Below are 27,214 nucleotides of genomic sequence, written 5' to 3'. Positions count from 1 at the left end.
TTGGCCGTGTGCATCTGTTTGTGTGAGAGAGGCTGAGTTCTGGACTGCACATGCCTCATTTAGACATCAAAGAATTACACTGATGATTTTTCCTTATAATCCATGCCTTTTGGTGCAATGGCCTACTCCATCTGAATAAACAAAGCCCAAGTGGTTAACTGTGATCTGGGAGAAATCAGGTGATCTAGGCACGTGGTCCGTGGAAGAAAATCAATAAGTCTTTCATTTCTTCAGCTAAAATCCCTTTTAGCAGCTCTTTTATGTTGTTTCTGAAGAGCATTCTGATTTTCAAGGGATTTAAAAATGGTATTTAGAGATGTACTGCAAATCATCAGCTTTCTTTGAAAATGAAAGAACACCTATCTTTAAAAGAAATTTGACTCTTTTTATCTTGAAATGCAAACATTTACAATATGTATCTGGGAGGAATGGCAAAGTATTCTGAGTTTATTTTCCTGCAGAGGAAAATCAATGTTACATTAATAAAACACTACCTCTGGCTTTTGCGATTTCTTGAAATGCTCCCATGTTTCTTTTGTGATTGAAAACAATTCCCTGCCCCCCCACCCCCCATCCCTTAATGAATAATTAAGGCAGGCATGGCTTTGGACAAGAAGTGTAAAACCTTCACCTTTGCCAGACAGGGGAGCTCAGGTTTCAGGCAAAAGCGAAGACAAGTTTGATGGTCTCAGCCCTTTTCTGATTTCAGCAGATTCTGGAGAACAGCGCATCTCTGGGAAATGTGTGGATCAAAAGGCAGGAATTTCCTAAACAGAAGTTTAGATATAAAGACTGACCTGTTCTCTGATTTCCTGCATGCTTTAATCATTACAGGTCAGACTGGATAAATAGCTATAGGAATATCATTTTCCTCCTGGATTTCACTTGTGGGAAGAGCTACAGTATTCAAAGGATCCAGTTTTCCTCAGAACTCCTACAGAATTCTACAAGCCAGTACAGCATCGTAATGTGAATGCTTGTCAGTGAGCTCACACATGTTAGAACTTAATGCCATTACTCTGAATTTAGCAATAAAGTTGAAGTGATCCTTTACATGTATTATTTTATTGTTGAGCTGCTAGTGGGGTTAGGGGCTAGGTGGATGCTGCACATTGGCGGTGATGCAGGAGAGTCCCCATTACCTGTAAAGCGCTTTGTGGAGTGTCCAGAAAAGCACTATATAAGTGTGAGCAGTTATTATTATTATTATTATTATTATTATTATTATTATTATTATTATTATTATTATTATTATTAGTGATATACTAATACTTACACAAGCTAAGCACAGCCCATATTGCATATCGGCAACATATTCTGATCAAACCACTAAAATTAAACTACAATCAACATATAAACTGACATGTCAGTGCCAGTTAGTTTTTGAATGTTATGTTTTTTGCTATTTTAGCTATTGGGCCCTAGGTAACATTACTGTATTTATTTTAAACGTATACTTTTTTGTTCTTTTATCTAAATGGCATTATTTGATTTATTGACCTGCCATCCATTTTTTAAGGATATTATTTTAATACTTCCTATAATTTTAATACATGTAGAATGCGCAGTGTGTAGGTGTTGAACATATGCACAAGACACTTCTATAATTACTGATTTCCGACAGGAAGATCTCACCTGTGAATATGATGTTGGTGTACTGCAGCTGCAGTATGAATCCTTGTTCAAAGCAACCAGGAATAATTATAGACGATTGAATGCTTTGATGTGATTTCATGGGAATATGTAATTTGCTTAGCAAACCAAATCCAAAAGGCATAAGTAGTGCTACATCTCTTGTCAGTTTCTGAAGTTTGTCTTTCAGAAGTGTAGGTGCGGAATTTAATGATATTCCCAGAATGTATTATATTTCCCTGAAAATTCTTAACCTTTTTATTGATTTTATATTTATGTATAGCTGTCTTGCATTCCCCATAATAATAATTTGAAGTTATTTAGTGTGTCTTAGCAATGAAAAGCACAGAAATGGGTGAACAAGTGTACCTAAGCTTTAGAAACCTTGATGTTGTTTCGTTGTTGTTTAAAGTATCCCCCTTCCTCGAGTTTGACTTTTTGACATACAGTTTTCTGAAACACATTGCAAATGAGGCCTTCAAAGTTTGTAATAGCAGGAAAGCTTAAAATGCATATGTGTCTAAAGCTGGTTGTAAATAGAAACCTGCTATTTTGTGAAACTGTCTGCTGAGGTAATTAAATAAATTAATAACATTAAATAAACTGCCATTTTAAGTGGAGAAGCACTACAGTTCAGAGAACAACATGGACATTCCAAAGCTTTGCTATATGCAAAATCTACCTAGTCACCAAATAACTCACCTTTGAAGTTGTAGGATTTAGATATATCGAGATCTGTTTTTAGGTAAGTACAAAGTACTTCAGTACTTGCGGGTTTGGTCAAGGTTAAGGACCTGAGTAACATGAATTAATGACAGAATGGAGCTATTCAGCTGAAGATAGAGTGAGATGAGACAGAAACTTACATGACAAATATAACCTTGTATTAAGAAAGTCTTGGTTTAGTGCAGATCTTTGTATGTATTCAGGGCTGGACTGCCAAACTAGGTGAATGATACAAATTATTCCTCAGTTTCTTAATCTCTTTTGATTTCTTTTTTTATTGATGAAAATAGAAATAACAATTTTTAAGAATAAAATTATTTTAAACATGCAACACGGTCCTGAACCTTTAGATGTGTGTGCAGGTTAGACACAGGAACTGAGTGGCATTCAGGGTCCCTGAACCTAAACAGAAATAATCTCATTGATATCTTGAAGTTTCCCGTTAGAACCCTCCCCCCTCCCAAATAAGTGTACAAATTACATCAATGAACACACCTATTGTATGTATTCACGGTTTTACAAATTGTGAAAAAAATGTTGTTACTTTTTTCCAGGTAGTTTAAACAGAAAACAGCTTACAGTTTAGGACACATATTTAAAGGTCAACCTGGCCTGTATTTTTCAACATTATTATCAGCTATTTCCTATACCAGGGTTTGATGCTTACTGGAGAACAGAAATGGCAGTAGAAAACATTTTGGCAGGATTTTGTATTGAAAAGCAAGAAGACATTTCCCAATTTAACAATAAAGGGGTAAAAGATTGTTGTTCCCAGTTCTGCAGATTCTGATATAAAGGTATTGATCTAGAAATGTTTCTATGTATGGAAACTGATGAACAGTAGCATGTTAATCCATGGAAAAAACATCAGATTAACCCATAAAAAATGCTTACATCTAAAATGCCAATTGTTATAAATAAGCATATGTATTTTATTCAGACTAAGCAATAGAGGCCTCTTATTATTTTTTTTACATTGTGTTGCATAATTCCTGGTGGCATAGTGGTACAGTGGATAGCATTGCTGCCCTGGGGTTCAATTCCTGGGGTGCTATCTGTGTGGAGACCTCAATTCGCTCGGGTTTCGTCCCACAGTCCAAAGACATACTGGGAAGTTAATTGGCTTCTGGGAAAACTGGCCATGATGTGAGTGTGTGTGTGTGTGCCCTGTAATGGACTGGCGTCCCGTCGAGGGTGGGTCCTGTCTTGTGCCCGCTGCTTGCTGGGATAGGCTCCAGCTCCCCTCCGACCCTGTGCTGGAAGAAACCGTTAGAAAAGGAAAGGAAGGCTCTTTGTAATTCCAAAACGATCAATTTAACTTGTTTAAAACTAATTCCATCACTATAATAAAATAAAAAGTTATTCTAAGGGAACAGTGTAAAAAATAGGAATTTGTTAATAATGAGACAGTATATATATATATTCATATCTACTGAGATTTAGTTATCTGGGAAATTCATGTATTTTTTACAAATTGTTTGAGCTGCGAGAGATAAATAAACTAGCACATCAAAATTATGCATATAATATTTTCTTAGAAAGACACACCAACATCCATTTTACAGTTTTACTGTAGATATTCACAATGCCACATAGATATTTTGTAGCGATGGGAAAATTAATTGAAACAAATAAAGTACCACAGTGGAATGGCTGTTAATGATTACTCATTACTTGGCTTTATTGCTGGGTGATATTGATATCTTAAGAATGGTGAACTGAATTACTGGTAAAAAAAAAACAGATTGAACGAATTGCAGTGCCATAACAAATACTTTATTACTGTATTAGGTTCATATTTCACTGTTCCACGGAAAAAGAAATTGCACATACAAATCAGAGTTTGGGAGCCTTTTACTGTAATCCAGAGTTATTTTAATTGAACTTGGAGTCCTGTGCGTGAATTATGTCTTTGATGCTGTCAATTTCCATTTGGTCATTGGGGCACACTGACATCAAGGGATGAGAACACAGTTCATTTGTACAATAATGATGGTCCAGGAAATGTACATCTTGGTTCCATTTTGTTACAAGCTGGCCTGCTGTTTGACTCAAATGGAATGCCCTGCCTCTGTGTGTTTGATAGCCAGGAGGACTCTCAGATCTTACCCATATAATCCTGTCTGGAGTGTCTATTTCCATCACAGAAAATGAACTGCTCTCCAGGAAAAACATCCTCCAAGTGCTCGCATTTCTCTACAGACCCATCCGGAACAGATATACAGTTGGGGTTAAGTGAAATTAGTAGCGATAGACAGTACTTTTCTTGTCTGTGGCAGCACAGTATTAATAACTTCCACCTTGACGACTCAGCCATGAGTTTTTTTTTTCAAAGGATAAAACTGTAATTGTAGTATGTCCTCGGTGTCTTCTGAAAGAAATGAGAGAGATGGGACTGTTGTAAGTAGTAGCAGCAGTACAGTTTTATTTTTAAGCACTTTTGAGGAAACTCAGAGTGCTGAAATGCTGGCCTGAGATGAAAAGAGTGAATGGCTCAGAATACTGAGTGTACACATTCTTTTGTTAATACACACAGAGGATATAATCACTACAAAAAATAATATCTCCATTTCCGTGTATACACTGTTTGATTCTCTGTATTAGGGGATTGCGTGCTCATCTGTTGACTGAATGATAATATTTGACTTGTTTTATTATAAATTAAATTAAACCAATTTGAAAAATTGTATTCCTTTTAGTGGAATTATGAAATGAGATCGTGTTGCAAATGTTGTGTGATTACCTTCTAGTTAATGTGTCTATTTTAAAATACAGTTAGGGGTATTAAAAATGATAGCACTTCTCAGATGTAGCAGGTGGCATTTGTGTCAGAGTGGTGTTTTACATCTTCCAGATTAATAGAGCTACAGTATTCTACTCAAAGAACTAATTCAATCTTAATTCAAAACATTTATTATCCATACTGATGCCTGAAATTTCGTCACAAACTTTGTTGCGCTCCTTAGTGAAGTCATTTTTTTTATTTTATTTTTTAAAAAGGGAAGCACACAATAGAAATCATTGTTAATAAAGTAAGGATTTAATCCCTTTCAGTCTCCATTTGAATTTACGTTTCTAGCTGTGTAGATGAATGAAAATGTGGCTGAAAGAATCCGCGCAAGCTGTTTCTGATGCCTGAGTAGGATTTTGTGCGGAGGCCCATTTCTGGGGCTCAGCCTGGTGCTGGTGTAGGGGCTGCGAGGCCGGTTCTGGCTGGCAGTGTCTCACTGTCAGGTTCTTGTTCAGGTCCAGACAGGCAGGGCGAGCAGAAGCAACAGCGAACCCCTCGGCGCCGGTGCCAGCAGCCCAAACTGCTTAACAGCCCCGAGGACAGCCTGTACTATAACCAGTTAAATGTGAGTTCAAAGTAGTGATAAAGCTCTTTGTCTGACTTTGTTTCCAGATGATAATACAATTAAATATACCTGTGCCAGCCCCTCCAGCCCCACCCCCACGATTTTTTGCCTCTTGTCTTGAACATGTGCTTATGCTCTTTATCTCTTGCTTTCATGTCAGGATGTCTGCCTTCACGGTGAATAATTGATGTGGTTTATCAAAGCTGAGCAAGATGCATGCTTCATCAGGCTCACTTGAGCCCTTTGATCAAAAAAAATTATGCTGTGACTTCTGATATTATCAGCATCTGCTTGCATTCAACACAAAATCACTTTGAATTAAAAATTAATGACTTGCTGCTCATCTTTTGACTGTGTGCTCTTGGCCCTTTCCTCAGAGAACTCTGGATTATCAAGGGAGCAAGAGGAAGCCGAGAAAACTTGGGTAAATAGCTGCTTTCCTAGTTTCAGCAACTATAAACAGAGCAGGCCCTTTGTGGAATTAGAGAATTCTATGAACTTAAGAAATGGAAAAACAGGCTTTATTTTTCATCAGAAAAAACATGGGAAATTGAGCGCAGAAATAAAAGAGCTTGTTTAGCTACTGCTTCCAATTTTTCCTGGAGAACTGCAATAGCATTATATGCCTATAAAGTCCCATTGTTAAATCCTTGACCCTCACATGTTAAGAAAAGCCTGGTTCGACAGCATAGGCCAATAAAAGCCGAAGAATGTCAGTTGTTTGCTGCTTTATCTGTGTACACCACCCTTTCTTCGAATTCAACAATTAACATTTACACGCTGTCTGATTAACAGAAAATGTCAGACAGCTTTGGTGCTCTACCTTTTACAGGTTTTGTGTTGTAGCTTTGCGAGTAACTTTTTTTTTTCTCCTTTGTCGCAGCCAAATCAAAGTCCTGGATGGAGAGGATGAGTACTACAAATTATTGTCAGCTGCAGAATCTATCCCTGAGGAAGGCAGTTCATCCAACCCTCCTCCCACTCTGTCAAGAGGGCCAGTATTTGCTCAGAGCTGAGACTTACAGCTAATGCACAATGTTAAGTTTATGTGAGTACTAACCACAGCACTGACAAAAATTGGTCTCATTACACAGATTTATTTGCTTTCTCACTCAAACAGATTATCTCACCCTTTTACCTCAGATAAACTGTTCTCCAAGCTGGATATGTACTACTTAACTGAAATACTGCTGTCAGTGAGTTTTACTTACCATAAAATAGTTGTTTTTTTCATAGAACTTTGTGATAAATTATTACATCCTGTTCATGTTCATCAATAAAGAGACTTATTTTTCCTAGTAGTTCTGCTACCTTTTTAGGGGCTAGGACACGATACCCTCTTCACCTAATGTCCTTTTCCAGAATTTCCTACCTAAAATTTTATGGTCCATCCAAAATCTTTCGTTAAAAAATTAATGTAAGTCAAGTTGTTTTTATGTGTAGCGAGTCATTCTGTTGAAAAAAGTGGGGGATTTGATGTTGCAAATGGTAAGAACGCACAATCAATGAAGACTACATTCCTTGCCTTTTGGTAAGACTGAAGTTTTAGCTGTGTAACTTGCTTAAGTTTGTCTTCTGTCTCTGTTTATTCATGTTTTTGATCAGGTTAACAGAAATAATTCTGGTACACGCAACAACGCGATAAGTAGGACATATGTTCCATTAATAAATTAAAAGTTAATGACAATGTGTATTTGCTTGAAAAAGCAGCATGTCCTGTAGCGCAGTGGGATTCAATATGTGAGAGACTTTCAGAAAGTGTTGTTTTTTGTAATGATATCCCAGTCTGTTCCTCTTAAAAAAAAAGTTTGTATTGAATATCGACTCCCGCATTGATAACTGCAAATGGTCTTGATTATTTAATTGTGTTATTTATAAAAAAACCTATGCAACATGTTGCTTTGTTATGGAATAGCTTCCTAGCAACCAGTTTGAGAATAGAGTACACAGACTACCTTGTTTTTCAGCAGTCAGACAAAAAAAAAAGCTGAGGTCAAACAGGAATGGAACAGAAATGATGTTGGTGTAACCTTTGTAGCTGAATATCCAGAACACGAAAGGAACAATATTTTCTTTATTTAAATATTATTTGGTGAGCTGATTTGTTTTAGTATTTTCTAAGAAGCTGTCAAAACTAGGCAGAGAATGTGAGTGGTAAGGTGTACACAGTGCAGCTTTGGAGTGTAGAATCATAGAATTCTAGAGCTTAGGGTGTAACAGGTAGCACATAGCTACACAGGTATTGTTTAGTTTCATCAGGTAGCAAGTGGAGCAGATAGTAACTGCATCTCTGCCTAGAGATGAGTCATGTGTTGTGTCAAGTGGCAATAGAGTTTCCATTGTATTTGCTATGAGTTGCTTGACAGTTATGGCTCTGTGTTAAGCCATTGTCTGTTTTTTGACACCTGACAAAACATTTTTGAAAACCTGTGAATGATGCACAATAGTGTATAGAAAAGAAAGTGTAATCTTGTTCTTAATGCACTGAATGAATGTATAGATAGGGAGACTAAGTCACGTATTTTGGTTTCCACTGTTTAGTTACCTGTAGGAACAATGTATTCTATAATAATAATAATAATAAACTTTATTTTATATAGCGCCTTTAAAGGTGGCTTCTCAAAGCGCTTTACAGGATGACAATAACAATAAATAAGAAGACTACAACAATAAATAAGAAAATTTCACAAGACAGGACACAATTATAATTACAGCAATACAACAATAACAATAGAGGAGACCGTGGAAGATGGTATTAAGAAGAGCAGAGGGGTGAAGAATGGAACCAGTTAAGTAAAGGCTTTTCTGAAAAGGAGGGTTTTGAGTCTGGATTTGAAGGAGTTTAGAGAAGGTGACTCTCTAATATCCTTGGGCAAGGAGTTCCAGAGCTTGGGGGCATAGCAGGAGAAGGCCCTGTCGCCCATACAATGTAGACGGGCTTGGGGGACAGTAAGGAGGGCAGAATTTGAAGAGCGGAGGTTGCGAGGTGGGGAGTAGGGCGATAAAAGTTCAGACAGGTATTGAGGTGCCAAGCCATGTAAAGCCTTGTAGGTGAGCATGAGGATTTTAAAGTCTACGCGGAATTTGACCGGAAGCCAGTGCAAGGACTCCAGGATAGGAGTAATGTGAACACTTGCACTAGATCTGGTCAGGATTCTGGCTGCTGAATTTTGGACATACTGCAGCTTGTTCAGAGTAGATTTAGATACCCCAGGGAGCAGAGCATTGCAGTAGTCAATTCGAGAGAATACAAATATGTTGATCAGCTTTTCAGCCACAGTTAATGATAGCATAGGGCGTAGTCTTGCGATATTTCTAAGGTGAAAAAAAGATGTTTTGACAGTATGCTGTACATGTGGGTCGAATGTTAAGCCAGAATCGAATATAACCCCAAGGTTTTTCAATGGTTATTCTAAAGGTAATGCAAAGAAGTATTCAATGGGTTCAATGTTAAACACAGTTTTTGGAAGTCTATAAGAATGTCTATGGGGTTTTGCATAGAAATGTATAAAGTATAGAAAATGCCACAAGACACATGAAAAAAGGTCTCTTGGGAAAGATCAAGAGGTACAGGTATGATGTATCTTTTTATCTCGGGGAATAAGCAAGAGGATCAGGGCTAATTAATTTGTAACAATCAATCTTTTTTTTTAGACCTAATGGGCAATAGACGCAGACTGGTGTCTACTAATCTTATCCATATGGGCTGGTCAGGTCCTAGGCTGGTTTTTGCAACATTTTCCAGTTTGGCAATGTTTCCCTTCAGAAGCTAAACCCGCTTACATCCCTCTTTAGTGTGATCCCGGAGGACTTCAATATAGTTTCTTGCACCTCCTAGTCAGCCCGGTGGTGCTCACTGTTGAAGTGTAAGGAGATTGCTAAGCTGCTTTCCCACACACAGTGGCTGAGAGAAGTCATGGAAATTTTCAAGTCACAGAAAATTAAATACACTTTACAAAGACTAGCTTCGAAAGTATACAGTATAGCAACCCTCAATACTATTTTATGACCAGATCCCTGTCTTTCTTGTTGGTATAGTGGTAAGCATCCCAACCTGTCATGTGGGAGACCGGTGTTCGATTCCCTGACGGGGAGTCACTCTTTTAGGGCAGAGCGGTGGCTCTGTGGCTGAGGATCTGCGTCTGTGGCTGGAAGGTTACTGGTTCAAATCCCGCGGCCAGCAGAGGAATCCTACTCCGTCAGGCCCCTGAGTAAGGCCCTTAACCCCAACTGCTCCAGGAGTGCCTTATAAATGGCTGTCCCTGCGCTCTGACCCCAAACTTCTCTCCCTGTCTGTGTGTCTCATGGAGAGCAAGCTGGGGTCTGTGAAAAGACAAATTCCTAATACAAGAAATTGTATATGGCCAATAAAGTGATCTTATCTTTTTAATAAGCAGTATGGTATTCCTTTTTTAGTATATTTTGACAAGATTCATCTTGCATATACATTATGGTAACCCTTTATGCTGTGCTATGACCTGATCCCTCTTGAATATAGAGTATGACAAATTTTGGCATACTATATTCTGGCCAGCTCCTTCTTGCCTCAACTTGTATTTTCTTTACAAAATATAAATATTTTTTCAAGATTTTCCTTTTTCATTGGGATATGCAGTCGCATTTCTGTTGGAATTGCTTCATGTGTCTGATTAGGTTGAAAACAAAAAATAAAATTATGTGCTGGAAAGAAAAGCAACAGTTAATATTTTTGTAAACATTCAGTAGTGTTTAATTTGTCCAATATGTACACAATGTGAACCTAAAATCACGACAAATATTAATCACTCAAAGATAATTTCACCAGTAGGTAAGAATTAGTATTGTTTTAAACTTGTTGAAACCCCTTTGCAAAACACCCCGATAAATCCTATCCACTTATAGATGGTAATTCATTTTCCAATTGCTACATTACTAATCTCTACAAATAATTTTGTTTTTAATTGCTTTAAAAAAACGTCATTACTAGCAATAGCTACAGAGACAATATTAATATCATTTTTGTAGAATATACTCCTTTCTTTAAAATTGAATTGTTTTCTGAAAATCATACTGCAATTATACATGATCTTAAATCAAATATTGCAGCAACAATAAATGGACTTTCAAAGGTTAGGGGCTATGTTTCCCAAATTGTATTTTAAGTGGTAATGTGTGCATTCATTTTTTTTTTCATTCTGTTTCCCCATTTCTGAGCAATCTTTTGCAAGGTGTGTACCTTTAAATGTCTGGCATTAATGGAAAGGATACAGTGCAGAGCATTTTGAAAACCACCCTGTAAAAATGAACAGTTGCCTATCTTAGGAAAGTCTTGTCATATCTTTTTCTCTACCTCTGTCATGTGAAATCACTATTTTAAGTCTTAAGACTGTGAAAAAACAAAAACAGATCCAATTTACATTTTTCCCAATGGTCTCTATCTAAACAAGTAAAGGGGTGGTCTGAGTTCAACAACAACTTAAGTTACCTGTACTTTTCAAGAAACGTGAAAAGTACAGTGATTACAGCTAGACAACAGAAGCAAAGACAATGAAATTAAAGTATGTGCTTGATATGTAAATATCAACAGTTTAATCAATTTAGACAATGATGTGGTGCTGCACACAAGGTTCTGTTGCTGATTATGTAGAGCAGTGGTTCTCAAACTTTTTGGACCAAGTACCACCCCTAATCCAACCAAAGCATCCAAGTACCACCTACAAGTCATCATCTCATAGGAACCCCAGAAATTCTCAATGACCAACATGAGCGCGCGTGCACACACACTCATACATACATATAATAATTATAATAATAAACTTTATTTGATATAGCACCTTTAAAGGTGGCTTTTCAAAGTGTTTTACAGAAAAAAAAACATTAACAACAACTAATAAAAAAGCACCATTTCAGTGAGAGGGGTGAGCCTGTTTAGTTGAGCAAAGCAGATGTGAATTAATTTTTCGAGCCTTGATACAATTCACAACAGAGTCTAACAGATATTAAATCGTCAGGCATTTTCTTGACGGCAAAGGTCTCGCGGTGGATGTTGTAATGCGTACATTAATTTCTGGAGCAACCTCTCTAATTCGTGCAACTACACCGTTATGTCGGCTTGTCATTGCTCTAGCACCGTCTGTACAAACTCAGACGCATTTTATCCAGGCAAGGCCATTCTCTTCGATAAATTCATTCAGAAGCTGAAATATGTGCTCTCCTGTAGTTCCTGTTGGTAGCGGTTTACAGAACAGAAAGTCTTCATGGGACATGCCCTCAAACTCGTATCTAACGTAAACGAGCAAATTGGCCAAATCGACTACAGACTCATCTAATTGCAGTGAAAAACATCTGCTCATTTTAACGCGCTCTATCAGTGTACTTTTGATATAATCCTTCATTTCAATAATTCTATGAGTGACTGTCTTTCAGGGGGAGGGGGGCAGCAGGTCGAGCTGTTTAGCAGCTTTTTCTCTACACATAATACGTGTCAGCTCTTTTGCCAACGGTAAATAAGGTTCTTCAAAAATAGTGTAGCTTACCTGCTTTAGCAATACGCAAGCTTGCATTTTTCCGCGTTTCCATTTTTATTTTTGTATTTATTTAAAGTTTTTATTTCATGCGCATGGGAGCGAAACACAGAGACGCTCGGTGTATTTTTTCAAATTAGAACAGTTATTAAATATTTTTCTGTTATCATGCTTTCGTGTGCTCACAAGATTACCTGCGTTCGTAGCACATATTTCTATGCATTCCTGTGTTTACAACGTTGGCATTGTTCCAAAATCACACACATTCTCCTTTCTCCCTATTTGCTGGAGATACAGTAGCTTTTTTTAAATACAATTGGTCACTTGCATCCGTAGCACGCATTCCTATAGAGTGGTATAGAATTACAGAGTATCTCTTGTGTCCACTGAAGTATTAGCGCGCACTGTATCGTAGTACGTAGGCTGCGTATTCGACACGTATTGAAATACAAAATATGAAAACCTGTCCCGATTTTTCAGCGCACACTACACAGTTCCAGGGTCATTTGGCGTACCACTTGGCGGCACTCCAAGTACCACTGCCGGTACGCGTACCACAGTTTGAGAACCACTGATGTAGAGTCTGGTCTGTGGTTGAGCAGAGAAGATCTTGGGTTAAGAGTTGGACCATACTCATGCAGAAACTCCTCAAAGAGAATTCAGAGCTAGACCATTCAATGTCTTATATGTGAGCAAGAGGACAGTCACCTTGGTGACACTTGTTTGAAACCAGTCTGTGCTAAAATGTGTGCCACAGCAGCTTACTGAGTCACAAGATCATCTGGGAGGGGAGCAAATGTAAATTATCACTTTTTCACAAAAGGCTTTAGAAATGCATTCTGTTTTCAGAGACATTCACAAACATGCCTATCATGTAAGTCAGTGAATAACTTCAGTTTGGCCTTCTGTGAATCATGCGAGGATATTCATTAGAGAAAGGAGAACATGGTCATTTATCTTGGTGATTAATGGCTGTATTGCAAAACCATTTTTGTTTAGTGAAATAGTAGAGGTTCAGTTGGAATCATTGCAGAGCAGTTATTAAAATAGTAAAACAGGGTGGTGAGTTTATTTGTTGTGCTTTTAATAATTTGCATATCATTTACTGCATCTGAAGTTTATTGACACCCCAGGGGCAGAAAAGAGATTTTGATCTTAATAGAAGAAGTGTGATGATAAGAATGAGAAAACAGCCTTTCAAACATCCATAGGGGACTAACATGAGTTTTATCTTGACAGCGGGATTGTGGACTAAGTCAGCCTCAGTTGCTACAAAAAACAAGAGATTTTGTTCACGAACAGTAATTACAGTATCTCTGGAAACCCAGGTTTTCAGTTGGAGCCAAGATTGGTTATTTTTTCTGGACACTTGTAACAATACAACCCGACAAAAATGTTTCTTAAACTGATGTGAAAAGTTTAGTGTAATATTAAATCTACTGTTTTTTTGTTTTAACTTAGGCTGTCTGGAGCTACAGTATATATTACAGCAGCATCTCTCCATCTGAAACAGATGAGATGTACAGATTATATTATAGCATTTGCAGAGGAAAGAGGTGTTGACGGTGTGCCTGTGATTTGAACTGGGAGGAAATGTGTCACATATGAGATCTAATCCTGAACATCTTTATTGAATAGACTTTTACGTCATAGTTTTTTGAGAATGTGAAGGGAAGCTTTTCTGCAGAGCGGGGGATAATAATTAAATCTCACCAATGCCTGGTGCAGTTGAGGCTTGAGTAGGCATTCAAATGAACCATTATACATGCTTGAGTGCGATTTTGTTTCGTAATGGAGCCTCTCATTGGGTTTGGACAAACACCGAGAGCTTGAATGAAGACAGGTGGTGCAACCTTTGTCAATTTTTACCACCCTGTTTTCAACACTTGACATCCGTAGTGACAACATGGGCTTGCACAAAATGAGAGCTCGATTTATGTTTCGCTTCTGAATGTCGAGAAATAACACCTTTTAAGGAAAAGAGATTTAATCTCAATGAATGCCAAATGCTACAGGGTAGTAACACATCTGCATGTTTGTTAATTGTGACAATAATAAAGTTAGAGGAAACCTTTTGTCAGGACTTCAAAGATGAGGCAATGTGTGTACTTTTGCGTGTTACTCTGAGATTGGTGAAGCTGCTGGCCTGCTGTTTCTTGAAAGACACGCATCTTTCTTTCAGCTGTCAAAGAAATTCCTACCTCTGCAGATAGTGTGGTAATTAGAATATTCCTTGTACATTATTCCCTTACTGAGGATTTTTTTTTTCTCCGTAAAGAACAGTCTAATGTAAAATAGGTCACTTCAGCACCCTGGAGTGCATCTTAAAAGTACACTGCATTTATTAAGTGTGATCACACTCCCTAGATGGTTTTGACCCCTTTTTACCATGCAAAAAGAATTCAATAAACCCCATCAGAATTGATGGAGAGCTGATGTAAATGGCATAAGGTGTATTGGGGAATATATATGTATCCCTGCCAAAGTAGGAACCCCATCTGATGCTCTACGTGAACAGTGCTGGAATTTTCAGAGGTGCTGGATGAAGGAGAGAGTGTGTGTGGAAGGGTGGGGACTTCTCTGCATGTTGTTATGTGCAATAGGTAAGAATTCAGAGCTGGGATGTTGTACCTCCAGCAGGTACTTCTCAATAGTTCTGGAATGTTTTGGTTCAGTACCTACAGCTAAGCGAGTGAGGACTCTGGTGTCATATAAGGCTTACAGGAAACACCTGTGGGAAACTGTAAGGTACTCCTGCTGCAAGGCATGAGCAGCTGCAAAACAAAGTGTACCGTAAATACCACGGGCAAACAACCGAGAGCAGAGCAGAGATGCATTAGTGCAACCACCTGTTTTTTATACATCTTTAATAAATTCTGGTTCCTTTAAATTTCCACATTAAAAAGTGCATTTGCATCTGGCTCAAAAGGAATGGTTTTTAATGTGGTGCCGATTACTCACCAACATTTTTATTCCTTTTATTTTAACTACTTGCAACCAGCAGAACATTTTAATTAAAATGTGTGTGGTAAAGTTTCGCACTGAAAGGTGTGTGGAGCCCTGAGCTGCTGTCGCAGGCTACACGGTTGACAATATTTACACACATCTACAGATGTTTTCATATTTTTTACTAAAGTAACAAACAAAAATTAACCAGCTTTTTTTCTCAGAGTACAAAGAGAAACCTGCACCTTGAGTGGAGATTCAACTTTGAATAGACACTATCATGCTACTGTCTTAACTCTCTAAACTTCCTAAAGAAATAAATATACTACTCTAAAAGTAATACATTTAATAAATTATATAACTTAACTACAACTTAAACACTGATTTTTCCTTTTGATGAATTTAGGTAGCATGAAAGTACTTAATGATAGAGTATCTGCCTGTTAATTTGTTTTAATTATACTTGTATGTCGAGCCGTTGCTGCTCCTTTTAGTTGGCATAAACTCACCGGTGCTTTCATAACTTCACAAGCTTTGTGTTATGATGTTCTTACTTTGCTAATGATCGATGCTAATGAAAGTGACGAGCATAAACGCCAAACAGATGTCAGGAATCGGAGGTGCTCTGCGAAAAACATATTCAGCAAAGACCACATTAATAAAGAAGTTGGTTGTGATACTGGAAAAGATAAAAGACTTAGTCAAATGTGAACATCAAAGGCTAGTTAATGACAAGAGATGCCATTAGGGTTAGGGTGGCTTTTGTTTCAGCTTCCTCACACCTGCAATTTGTTGTGGGCTAAGCCTTTCTTCACATAACTGAATTGCTTTAATTTGCATTAACACAAAGTAGAAGCAAAAGAGGATAAAAGCCTGAAAACTTTAAAAGAGTACCTTTCTTGAGATGTTTTTTTTTTAATCAGACCATCTAGATAATGAATGGAATGTTCTCTCTTGCACTGCTTGTTCCTGTATGGGGGTGCCCCTATTGTTGGGGGTCGAATCGGTGTTTGTTACAGGGTCTGGTATTAGTTAGGTGAAGGATAAAGTCGATAAAGAAGGACGAGCATATGGAAGAAGTTTTTTTTTTTTTTTGCGCTTGGCAATTGAACATGCTTGACAAAAATCAGAGCGTGAAATTCCGTTTAGCCCCCTCGCAGGCTGAGGATCGAAGGGGTGTTTAAAGACTTGGCATGGCTAAAGGTGTAACCTGTTTTGTTTGGCCCCAGTGTTTTTAACACAGATGGCGAGACCAGCTGCCATTTAGTAAACGCTGGGGTAGTAACAGTGTGAAAAGTGGTGAGGTCTTGTTTTAGGTCAGGATGCAAAACGAGGAAATCTGTCTTTCTACTACTGCCAGGAGGCAATTTAAAATATCACCCATTGCTTTAAAAATAGCAGAACGGTGAGCAGGGTGTGAGGGGGGTGGGGGATGCAAATGATAAATCGCATTTCAGACATTATATGAATTAATGATACACTGCAGGTGTAACCATAAGTATGAAAATAAGAACTAAAAAGCGCACTTTTAGTCAAATATTTTTCCTTAAAGCAGCTTTCAACACATGGGGGTTGGGAGGTCCAGAAATCTTAAACACATTAGTTTAAATGATTGCTAGACAAAGCCTTTTAAATATAAATACTGGTATTTTTGATGATATGACTAGAATTCACCTTAATAAGCTTATGTTTAGCTGTTAAAGCCATATTCACATACCCTTGAGTGTTTCAGTCTGCAGTATTTACAGTGTTCCTCAAGTTGTAGGATTTCTGTGGCCTGAGGATGTACTGGTTTACAAATAGCTTTACTTAATGCCAATATACTAATTTACATTAAAAAACAGTGTGGTCTTTCATATGCAAGAGCAAGTAAAATTATGAAAAGGAATTCAGACAAAACATCAAACGGGGGTCTGTGGCTCATCTTGTAAATCCCCAATCAATCAATATTCAGCAAGACAATGATGCTACTGCACCCAATGACTGATTTGCTAACAGCAGACCTAAAGATGAGAAATAACTGGTTTAAAAAGTTACCACTTGGCCGTAATAAAGCAGAAACCCATCAATTGTTTAAGTCAGTATAGCCAAGAAAAAAAAATTATCAGGTGACTGAGAATTTCATGTGCATTTATATAACAGAACATTTCTCCTGTTTCATTCTGTTTGAACATATTTCTTTCCTTGCTTGTATTGAAAACCAGCCCAGGACAAAGTCAAAGTTAATAAGCAGGACCATTTTGAACAGTGCAGTGTTGAATAGACAGCAGCCCTACGAGTCAGTGCTCTCTGTCCTGTTTGGTGGTACAGAGTTGTTCCCTTTTTCTGCATCTATTTGATATCCTGCTGGGGAACAAGCCTTTGATTTGACAAGAGCTTTGTTCCACCCAAAGACCTATTATATGGCAAGAGGGATCTTTTGTCCCAGATGAGTAGCAACAGCAAACAGAAAAGATATTAAAGGCTAAAAGAAAGGAGATGTTTAGTTCCTTTTAAAATAAAGGGCATGTTTACCGTCTTTATTACTGCTGTTCTTTAAACCATTTTCAGATGAATAATAAAGAACCATAGTATTGTGACACATTTACCATCTCAGAAGCATTTCAGAGACATAAAGGTTACAGGAGGCTGGGTTGCTTCTGTGACATAAGAAGTACACAGAAATGCATAATTCCTTCCCCGGGGTCCTCTCAGTGTCAGATTCTTCAAAATAAAAGTATGTAGGAATATTTGCCGTCAACAACGCCACTGCATTCTGCTGGCATTTTTTTCCCATTAATGCTATGAAGATTTCAAAAGCTTGGGATGAAAAGCGCTATCCATTTGAAAGGAATTCTTTAAAAAACAAATTATTTAACATATGCCCCACCAAAGATGACCATGGAGTCTGGGATTTAAAATAAAAATAACACAAAATGGCAAATGATTCAGAATTGGGGATTATATCACTAAACAAAAGAAGAAAAAAAGGTTCTCGATAATATTTGCCGTATGCTGATGTTTTAAAGCTGTTAAGGCATGTTACAGATTGGGACAGAACCAGTTTATGTTGATGTATAAACACGTATGTATAAAAACTGAAGTTATTCATTTCTTTCTGATCTCACGTGAACAGGCAGGCTTTGACCCACGCAATTATTAAGGGCGAGACAGAATCCAGTCTTTAAAGGCTAAACTACCACACACATTGTGCACTGGGTTAAGGTGTAATGACCTATCCCTCCTCACTTGACCCCAGGGCATACAGCACAGTGGCTTGGTTTGGATCTTAAATATGCAGGCCTGATAGGCCTCAAAGGTAAAAACCGTGGTATCGAGTTGCACAGAAAATCTTGAAAATTAGAGAGACCAAAGTTAAAGCTCTTCCACGTTGGGGGCTGTGAACAATGGCAGCTTTCTGCTGGAGTGCAACTTCAAAGGTCTGCTGAATGACTGCTCTGAGTTATACTTTGTTGTAGATCACTGAGGAAATTCACAGATGTTGTTCTCATACTAGACACCATTATAACAGTTCAAGTACCCAGTAGCCTCAAGCGCCTTTTACTGAGCAGAAACTAGTGCAAGACAGATGTGGGACCTGCACGATGAATGAGAAGAAGAGGCTCTCGCTTGGAAAGTCCAGGGAACAGAATTTTAAAATAAGTGAATGTTTTTAGATCACTCCACAAAGCCTTACAAACAGCACTCGTTTCACATGTTTCAGCAAGACTTAAATACAAGATCATCTCTGTTGAAAGGTGGTTTAAATTGAGTACATTGTGGGCTTGTTTTGCATAGATGTCCGTATTATTTGTAATAATATAGTGATATTTTAATACACAAAACATACTATGTATAAATAAATGCCTTATGTATAATCATTGAAACAAATAAATGATTGAGCATGGCAAGCAGAAGCTTTTGCTGCATACAATTTTATAAATGTTTTTGTTAGAATTTCCAATATATATAATTAACACAATATTATTTGTACTGTTATACAGATCAGTTGTTCCAGTGATTTTGATTTTTTATTCAGATATGTTTATTGTGTGAGATTAAATTACACCATTTTCAAAACTTTGGCTTTCCCCGTTAAATTTTTTTTGTAGTATTTGTGTATTTTACAACATTTTCAGGAACTAATCAAAATGTGCAATTGACATTTGTGTATTCTGTGGCTTCACCAGGACTTCATTTGAAGGGGGGAAAAAAAGCTTAATTTTTTAACGTTTTTCTGTTTCAACACTTAATGCTTTTTCCCCCTCACCTTTTAGTTTACACTGCCTTGTCAGCTTTCTGAAAACTATATGGGCAAACTACACAAAGATTTTGAAAACAATGTCACCACGCACAAACGTTAATTCAACGTTCCTCTGCTGAACTGACCAACCTGCTGTTACAGAGGAGTCTATGAGAAAAAACATATGATTCTATCCTGGGCGCAGTGTCAGTGTGTATAGCTTTGCCATCTGTAGTTATCATATCTGTCTGAGCTGTACTTATCTGTGCTATCATCTTTATTTTTGCAGGTTGCCTTTTTTGATCCTGTGGTCTACCAGCCAAGAAAGACATTAATGGTGCCCCATTCTTGTTCAGGACCTTTGGAAGATGGACACACTGATTCTTCTTGTTCTTAATTAATTATTTCAAAGTTTCTGTCATTCAACTTCATTTAATAACGTAAATATTTAAGGTTTTAAGGTAGCTTTATGATCAAATGAAGTCCACTCTGTATTTTGATTTGCCTTTCACAAATGTCAATATGATTATGTTCTAAATTTTTTGCCATATTCACATCGAAAATGAAAGATTTTTAAATTGATCATAAATGATCATAAATAGGCAACAGCGATATACATAAATAATAGGTAAAGATAGTTTTGACATTATTTTCTTCATGACCAATATTTTGGAAGTTAAGTGAAACTGTTGCAAATGTTTTCTACTTCCTAGTTCCTTTATGGACTACTTTCTAAACTTGTGTGAGTGAGAATGGAGAATAACAAGATCATACTTTGGTAACAAAGAAGCAGTGTCATCTTCTGTAACTGAAAAGTATTTGAATATTTTAGATAATTTAAAGCCTTTTCTTGTTAATCAGCAAAATTGCAGTTTGTGTCATTGTAATTAGAATGTTTGTACTGTTTGTGTAGTACCTTTGCTCTCTATCTTCCTCACAAAGGAGAAAAGGTTTATTCCTAAAAAATTTCAATGGAAGTAGCTCTTTAGTCATTTTTCTGTACATGATTTTCCGTACATATTTTCTTACTGTATCTTTAGTGAAGCTGACTGCAAAGTAGCAGCAAACACAAACTGATTAACAGTGCCTCAAGGCATTTTTTAGTTTTTAACTGTTATTTTTCTTTTAGTTTTTTAGTATCATGTATTTGGAAGTGTTATTTTGCAGTGTCTGTTTTGACCATGACAGTTGATGGACATCGTTTATAGAATTTGTGGAACGGAAATGAGTGTTAGAGAAGCTCTACTTTTTAATTGCTGTCTTCCTGACTGCTAAACATTAGGTTTTGTATACTAAAATGAAATACCTTTTCTTTTGCCTTCTGAAACAAATAGCTTGTTCAATGAAAATTATTACATGAAATAAATGTTGGAAATGTTTGCACCTTAACTCTTACATAAACATTAAAAAACAGTATTAAAGCATTATTTCTGGTTGAAATTAGAATTGCCACTGTGGTGCTTAAGAACATCAATTTCTGTTTTGCTTCTCTTCAAACAATTGTAAAATCACATTAAGCTGACTGGAGACTTTCGACAGGTTCTTGTGTACAGACCTAAAAACAAATAGTCCCAAGTTGAAGAAAGATTTTTTAAAACATTTTGTTACCAGAAAGCTTCTATGCATTTGGACATATAAGTACTCTATTTTTGCATTTCACATACAAAGCTGTGATAATTTCAGTTTGACAGTTGATTTAATCAACTACTATACTAAAATAAAACTGCAATACTAATTTGTGTTAGACAAATTGTGTTCTATTGTGTGAGTCCTCCTCAATTGCGCATGCTGCATTAAAAAAAATCAGTTGTTTAAAATGCTGACTTTTGAAAACTGAAGGTAGATCAAACTGAAAAAGACCCAGGAGTATTAAATGGAATGGTCCTCTTTAATTTTATACAAACATGTATACCATTGTGTCACTTTGTAAAGTTTTAAATACTGTACTGACTTTCTACTTTGAGGATCTATATATATATAAAAAGGGTTTTTGTTCCATTAAAGCCTATTCTTGGTGTTTTACATAAATAGTTGTTAAGATTGTTTTTTTTTTTTTCTCGCCGACAATGAATTAGATGCATCTGTTTCAGAGATGAAAACAAAATTAATATGTGAAGTTCGGCGCATTTGTTGTTAGTACTAGGAGATGGGAGTTGCCGCGTGGCGCAGCAGGAATCTCCTCTCTCACCATGTCTTCTGTGTGCAGCCGTGAGAGAGGACTTGGCACGCTAATCCCTTCAAAGGAACCGATCTAATTCAAAATCTACAACTCTCCGAAGTATTTGAGAGGACACCGATTGTTTCAACAGGAAAGCCAAGAAAGGATCTCTGTATGTATTTAAAAGACTCAACTCGTAATGTGAATACAATTGAACTTACTTAAGGGTGGTCAGACGTGGGTTACTACTCTGCAAACTTTTAATTTCAGATTTGTCTTATTTAACCAAAAAAGATCATTAACCCACAAAACTATTTCCCTGTCAATAGATCAGCAATTTATATTTTGATGTTCTTTATTTGGCCTGAACCAATGCATTTCATTCGTGAGCTACGTCAAGGTTCCTAGTCGTAGTTTCGTGTTTTAAAATGATGTTTTTTCTGTGTTTGGAAGTGCCTCGAGGGTCGCTGGGATTCAGTTGTCCAGCTGGAGGAGGTCTAGAAGCTGCTTAAGGCGGAGCAGCAGGCGGGGAGTTGGAAATTGTTTCCACTTTCTTGAAGAGAGAAACTCCTCCTTCTACAGCCTTTTGCGTTGGCTGAACTTTTGGAAGCTTAACAGAGCCATCAAACGCTATCAGGCACTTCCACACCTTTTACAAGAGGCCTTATATGCTATCAAAGCTTCATTACCATATATCAATCATCACAATTATACAACAGCTTGAGTTTCGCTCGGATCTTATGTTTCCTGTATAGTCTCGGTACCCTCATGCGAATTGAATTTTAAGGACATTACAGTTTTAGTCTTAAAATATATATCCTGGAGCTGTAAATATATCAAATGTATCTCTCTTTTCACTCTAATATTTGAATATCATTATAAATTGCATAGTCTAAAAGTCGACCAAACTGTTTTGGCTCAATCCAGACAGAAATAGGTTAAAAAAAACTGGAAGAAGATAAAACAAGCTTGCTCTTAAAGCTGTATGATTTTCATTTTAAGACCTGATTTACAGTTGAATGGCTCTAATGGAGACTATAGAAGGAGGAAGTAAACAGTTTTTAGATCAAAGGCATCATTAAAGATTTAGCTCCCCATTCGAGATGTAACACTTAAGCGCTAGGAAAAATGAAATGCGAATTTGCATGTTCACCATTACATAAAAAAACACCCATTCTAAAAGCGAGTGACCCCACAAAAATGTATATATCAGTGCGGTTTTGTATTATTATTTACAAAACTTTACTGAAACTGCGGGCACTTAGACAACTCTTCAGCGCTAAAAAAGACACATAGAGGAGTTCCAGGATTTAAACAAACGGGATAAACTTTGTTTCTTTTATGTCGAGTCATTTTTATCTACCCATCATCCCTCATTGCTTAAAGTTATCAAACAGCAACGCACTAAGCGATCTCTCTAGAGATAACAATGTCACATTGTCACTTAAGGCTCTGATACAAATCCTTAATTACAAAAGGGGGGGATCAGATGACTTATGCATCCAATACTGGGGTCTCCAGGCGGCATGGGGGTCTTTGATCAAGAAAATCCAATTATTTGTGTATATACATTTCCCACATAGTGATTACTTCATTAATTGTCCCGCCTTTATCTCCTCCCTTCCCATCCCCCCTAATAATCAGTTCTTTTATCCAGACCAACAAACACACCATAGGAGCTTTGTGGATTCAAAGGATTTGCTTTCCCTTCTCAAAGAGCCGCTATTCTTTGATGATTGGGCAGCGGCAAACTTCAAAGTAATAAATCTTATTTCTGACTGGCTGGCGGCCCACCAAAGTCCTTATCAAATTCTAAGAAGTGATCCCTCACTCTTCAGATAGTCCAAGGATATCTCTAGGAGAAGGAGCGGAGAAAAGAGCGACTTTTCTGCATGAGGATACTTCTTTCCCTTCATATTTCTCCGACATAGTTATTGTGTTTTTAAAATATAGTTAGCCATGGCTGCTGTGGCTGTCCTGCGGAACGACACTCTGCAAGCTTTTCTCCAGGTTAGTACCTTCTGTTTCTTTTCAGCCTTTTAATTCTGCATGGTCATTCATTTCTGCAAATCAAACTATATTGCATTACGAAGTTTACGCGGTCAGCTCTTTTAAGTTTTCAGTTGCCGACTCTATCGTAATGGGCTTTGAGCTACCGAACACTACTTTTATTTTTTTTAATTAACATTATTTAAAAACCTTCTTGTACCGATTACTTTTGATTTTATGATGTATTGACGAATATAAGGTTACAGAACTTGGACACCCTCCTTGGCAGAGCCTATGTTTTGTTTTGTTTTTGGAAGACGTGAACTTTGCTTTCTTATAATAAAGCACTTCGGCTTCGCTTGAATGGAGTATTTGATGTTTTCCTTACGGTAGATGCATTACAGTCTGCTTCCATTTGTTTCAGATGGGTAGGTATATATCATTGTATATCTGTATAAACAACCTATTTTGAATTTTTCCGCAGGATCGTACTCCTAACTCGTCACCCGAGACAGCCAAGCATTCGCCACTGGCCCTGCTAGCAGCCACTTGTAACAGGATTGGACATCACCACGGTTCAAGTCCAGCAGATTTCCTCCAAGTCCCCTATGACCCGTCTCTTGGCTCTCCTTCACGACTTTTTCATCCATGGACTAACGAAGGACCAGGGAACCCACCGGGCGCTCTCCCCACCAATTCTGCTTTGGGACTGTCCCCCAAATCCCAGCTCACCGCTCACCTTCAGTCCTCCTTCAGCTCTCACCACGAGCTGCCTCTTACCCCGCCAGCGGACCCGTCCTACCCCTATGATTTTTCACCGGTGAAGATGCTGCCTTCGTCCATGCAGTCCCTGCAATCAAGTTGCCCACCCACCTACGTCCCCGCTGTGACCTACGCAGCCACAGCGCCCATTGCACCTGCGATGCCAGGCTTTGTTCCGGGACACTCCGGCCTTATTCATCAGCAACCGAAACAATTATCCCCAAATCCCGGGGAAGACATCCCTTGGTGGAGCCTTCAGCAGGGAAACCCCGTCAGTCACCCTTCGCCCCTGGCATCCCACCGTTTCCCTCTGCAGCGAAGCCTGGTGCTGGGACATTCGGACTTCGCGCAATACCAGACTCAAATCGCTGCCCTCCTTCACACAAAGTCCCCTTTAGCCACTGCCCGCAGGTGCCGGCGATGCAGGTGCCCAAACTGCCAATCTTCGAATTCCGGTGACGAGCCTGGAAAGAAAAAACAGCACATTTGTCACATTCCGGGGTGTGGGAAAGTTTATGGCAAAACCTCGCATCTCAAGGCTCACCTCCGGTGGCATTCTGGGGAAAGGCCGTTTGTGTGTAACTGGCTGTTTTGCGGCAAGAGCTTCACCAGGTCGGACGAACTCCAGAGGCACCTGAGGACGCACACTGGAGAGAAACGCTTTGTGTGTCCCGAGTGTGGGAAGCGGTTCATGAGGAGCGACCATCTGGCCAAACACGTCAAAACACACCAGAACAAGAAGAACAAAATGGGCGAAAAGAGTATGGAACACGTTAAGAAAGAAGACATAAGAAATATCTAAGAACACAATCAGGCAAACCCTGTCCTCTTATCAATCACGCCCATTTCTACAAGACAAAATGGACCAACAGTGCAATATAATTTCCAAATAAAACCTTTATAGTACAAAGGCGTACGGTATCGGATACGTACTTTTTTTTCTTTCGGTAAAGCTTTCCAGTCGATTCCTGATAAGTGAACATATTTTTTTATCTCATCGAGGTAGTATTTTTATGTAAATATTGCTTTTAAAGTTTTGCATTCACTTTTCAAACAACCACTTATTGGGGTTCCCCCCCCCCCCCCAAAAAAAAAAACCAAGTTTTACCGCTTATTTTCGTGTTCCCTGTATATATTACGTTAAGTAAAACAAGTTTTTGAACTTGTGTTTATGACCATTGTCTTCGGTGGAAGATTGAAACTTTTCTGTAAATATTATTTAATAGCTTTTGTTGAATGAAAGTGTTCTAATTGTTTTTCGCTCCGTCCGGGGTGCGCTAGCATGCTCTTGAAAAGAAATGCTTATGTTACAATGACCCAAAAACTGTGTGAAAATAAAGAATTTATCTATTCCCCTACTGGAAACCACCCCGCTGAGTGTAATGATTTCCAAGTGGAGTTACAGATGCACTAGTACTAACGACAACAGGTTTTTAGTTTGTTGGAAGAGATGGAAATGAGGGACCGGTTGTTTACTTTTACTATACTGAATTGACTTTTACCGAATATCAGTTTGAATTACTGTAAAAACCTGAAATGCTGTAACTATGAAGGACATGCCCGCACTGATTCTCCAAACGCCCTGGGTCTCTGAATTTGAATGCTTATAGCCTGTTTTTTTACGTTTAAAGGAGGCAAAAACTGTCGTGGGGAAATACGACTAAGAGTCACCTGTTCTTTTTGACTTCATGGTCATTGTTAAATTTGCCGAGTGGGCGTGAACACAAGATTCTGTCATTTTAAGTCACCAACTACACACTGGCAATCATGTGAAGTGCGGTAGGGTAGTTTCTGTGTTTGATTTTTCTTTGTAGTTCCAATATCGGTAATCCCGGGCACCTGTGTCTGCAGCACGAGTTCAGAAGGGCAGTATAAGTTCGGGTCTTAAACCAAATTTCTCTTGCCAAGAGCCCAAGAATCCCACTTAATGAACAGAAACCGATGTTTATTTCTAACTTTTTATTCAATGACTAATTGGAAAATAAGCACTGTGATTATAGAAATTAACCTAACAAATATAGTGTCAACATGCATATCTATTGTATTAATATTTTGAGACTGTATTTCTTTTTGCACTAAAACCTCTCATCCAAACCGCCACCATAGTTTGTAAAGTTCGCAAATTCTTCTGAACGTAGTTTCCATCCCTATTGTTGTGATAGAACTGAGAGAGTGCATTAACCTCACGTAGACTAGTTATTGTTTGTATTCGTGTATTTGAAACTTTTGAAGTTTTGAAATGGGCCTTTTCTACAAAGGTTTAAAATGAATTATATTGAATAAACTTAAATAATTCAATTTTGATATGGTCATTTCTTTCAATAGTAGTAGTGCTATTACTAGTGTATTTACTAGTGTATTAGAACAGTATTCCCTTTTCGAATACTTTTGTTGTAACCGTCAACTGCATTTCACCTGCAGTATGCAATAGAAAATGCGACATAATACCTAATTACAAATACATCCAAATACGCAACAGTCTATATGTATTGTATATGTATACAATATGTATATGTATACGCACATTTCACGATTCTAGTTTCGCGATCAGTGTTCACTCCATTTGGTTGTAAAAGTAGAGTAAATGTTTGGGTGAGACAGATATTAGCATGTTTGAGTAACCGCCACCACAGGACCAGTGGGTTTTTGAGCATTATAAGAATAAAAGTTTTTGTTCCCGTCTCTTCCTTCTCCTGTGACTCTCCTCCTTCAACACCTATATTTGCAAATTCTTCTAAATATTTGGTTAAGCTGGTGAAGTGGCTTGCGCTTCTTTTATTTTTCATTTAACCGATCAATCTTCACCTGTCTGTCCTATTCCCGCCTGCTAAACACTTTCTACTTCGAGGAAAGAAAAAAAAACGCGTTATCTCCTTAAATATGTGGTGGCATTCCATTAAAGAAGCATACAGGTCTTTTC

General features: G+C 37.9%; 2 protein-coding genes across 7 annotated transcripts in view; both read left to right on the top strand.

Moving 5' to 3' along the window:
* Positions 1-21,359, top strand: part of myo3b (myosin IIIB) — a 124,619-nt gene extending 103,260 nt beyond the window's left edge. For all 6 annotated transcript variants that reach the window (XM_088605354.1, XM_088605350.1, XM_088605352.1 and 3 more), the window contains 4 exons: positions 5,605-5,714; positions 6,092-6,138; positions 6,598-6,762; positions 19,675-21,359. In XM_088605354.1, the coding sequence (XP_088461480.1) occupies positions 5,605-5,714; positions 6,092-6,138; positions 6,598-6,730 (290 nt within the window). In that variant the 3' untranslated portion in view covers positions 6,731-6,762; positions 19,675-21,359. The remainder of the gene's footprint in view (positions 1-5,604; positions 5,715-6,091; positions 6,139-6,597; positions 6,763-19,674) is intronic.
* Positions 21,360-23,186: 1,827 nt separating this feature from the next.
* sp5a (Sp5 transcription factor a) lies at positions 23,187-25,659 on the top strand. The gene is made up of 2 exons (XM_088605349.1): positions 23,187-23,553; positions 24,017-25,659. The coding sequence occupies exons 1-2, from the start codon at positions 23,503-23,505 to the stop codon at positions 25,094-25,096; spliced, it is 1,131 nt and encodes a 376-aa protein (XP_088461475.1). The 5' UTR covers positions 23,187-23,502; the 3' UTR covers positions 25,097-25,659.
* Positions 25,660-27,214: the final 1,555 nt, after the last annotated feature.

The sequence above is a fragment of the Lepisosteus platostomus genome, chromosome 14 (assembly GCF_059453375.1).
Source record: "Lepisosteus platostomus isolate fLepPlt1 chromosome 14, fLepPlt1.hap1, whole genome shotgun sequence".
Taxonomy (NCBI): domain Eukaryota; kingdom Metazoa; phylum Chordata; class Actinopteri; order Semionotiformes; family Lepisosteidae; genus Lepisosteus; species Lepisosteus platostomus.
This window is presented reverse-complemented; position numbering and strand designations above follow the sequence as displayed.

Coding starts and splice junctions, on each gene's coding strand:
- sp5a (XM_088605349.1), top strand. CDS start 23,503: ATGGCTGCTGTGGCTGTCCTGCGGAACGACACTCTGCAAGCTTTTCTC. Junction 23,554..24,016: donor CTCTGCAAGCTTTTCTCCAG/GTTAGTACCTTC, acceptor ATTTTTCCGCAG/GATCGTACTCCTAACTCGTC.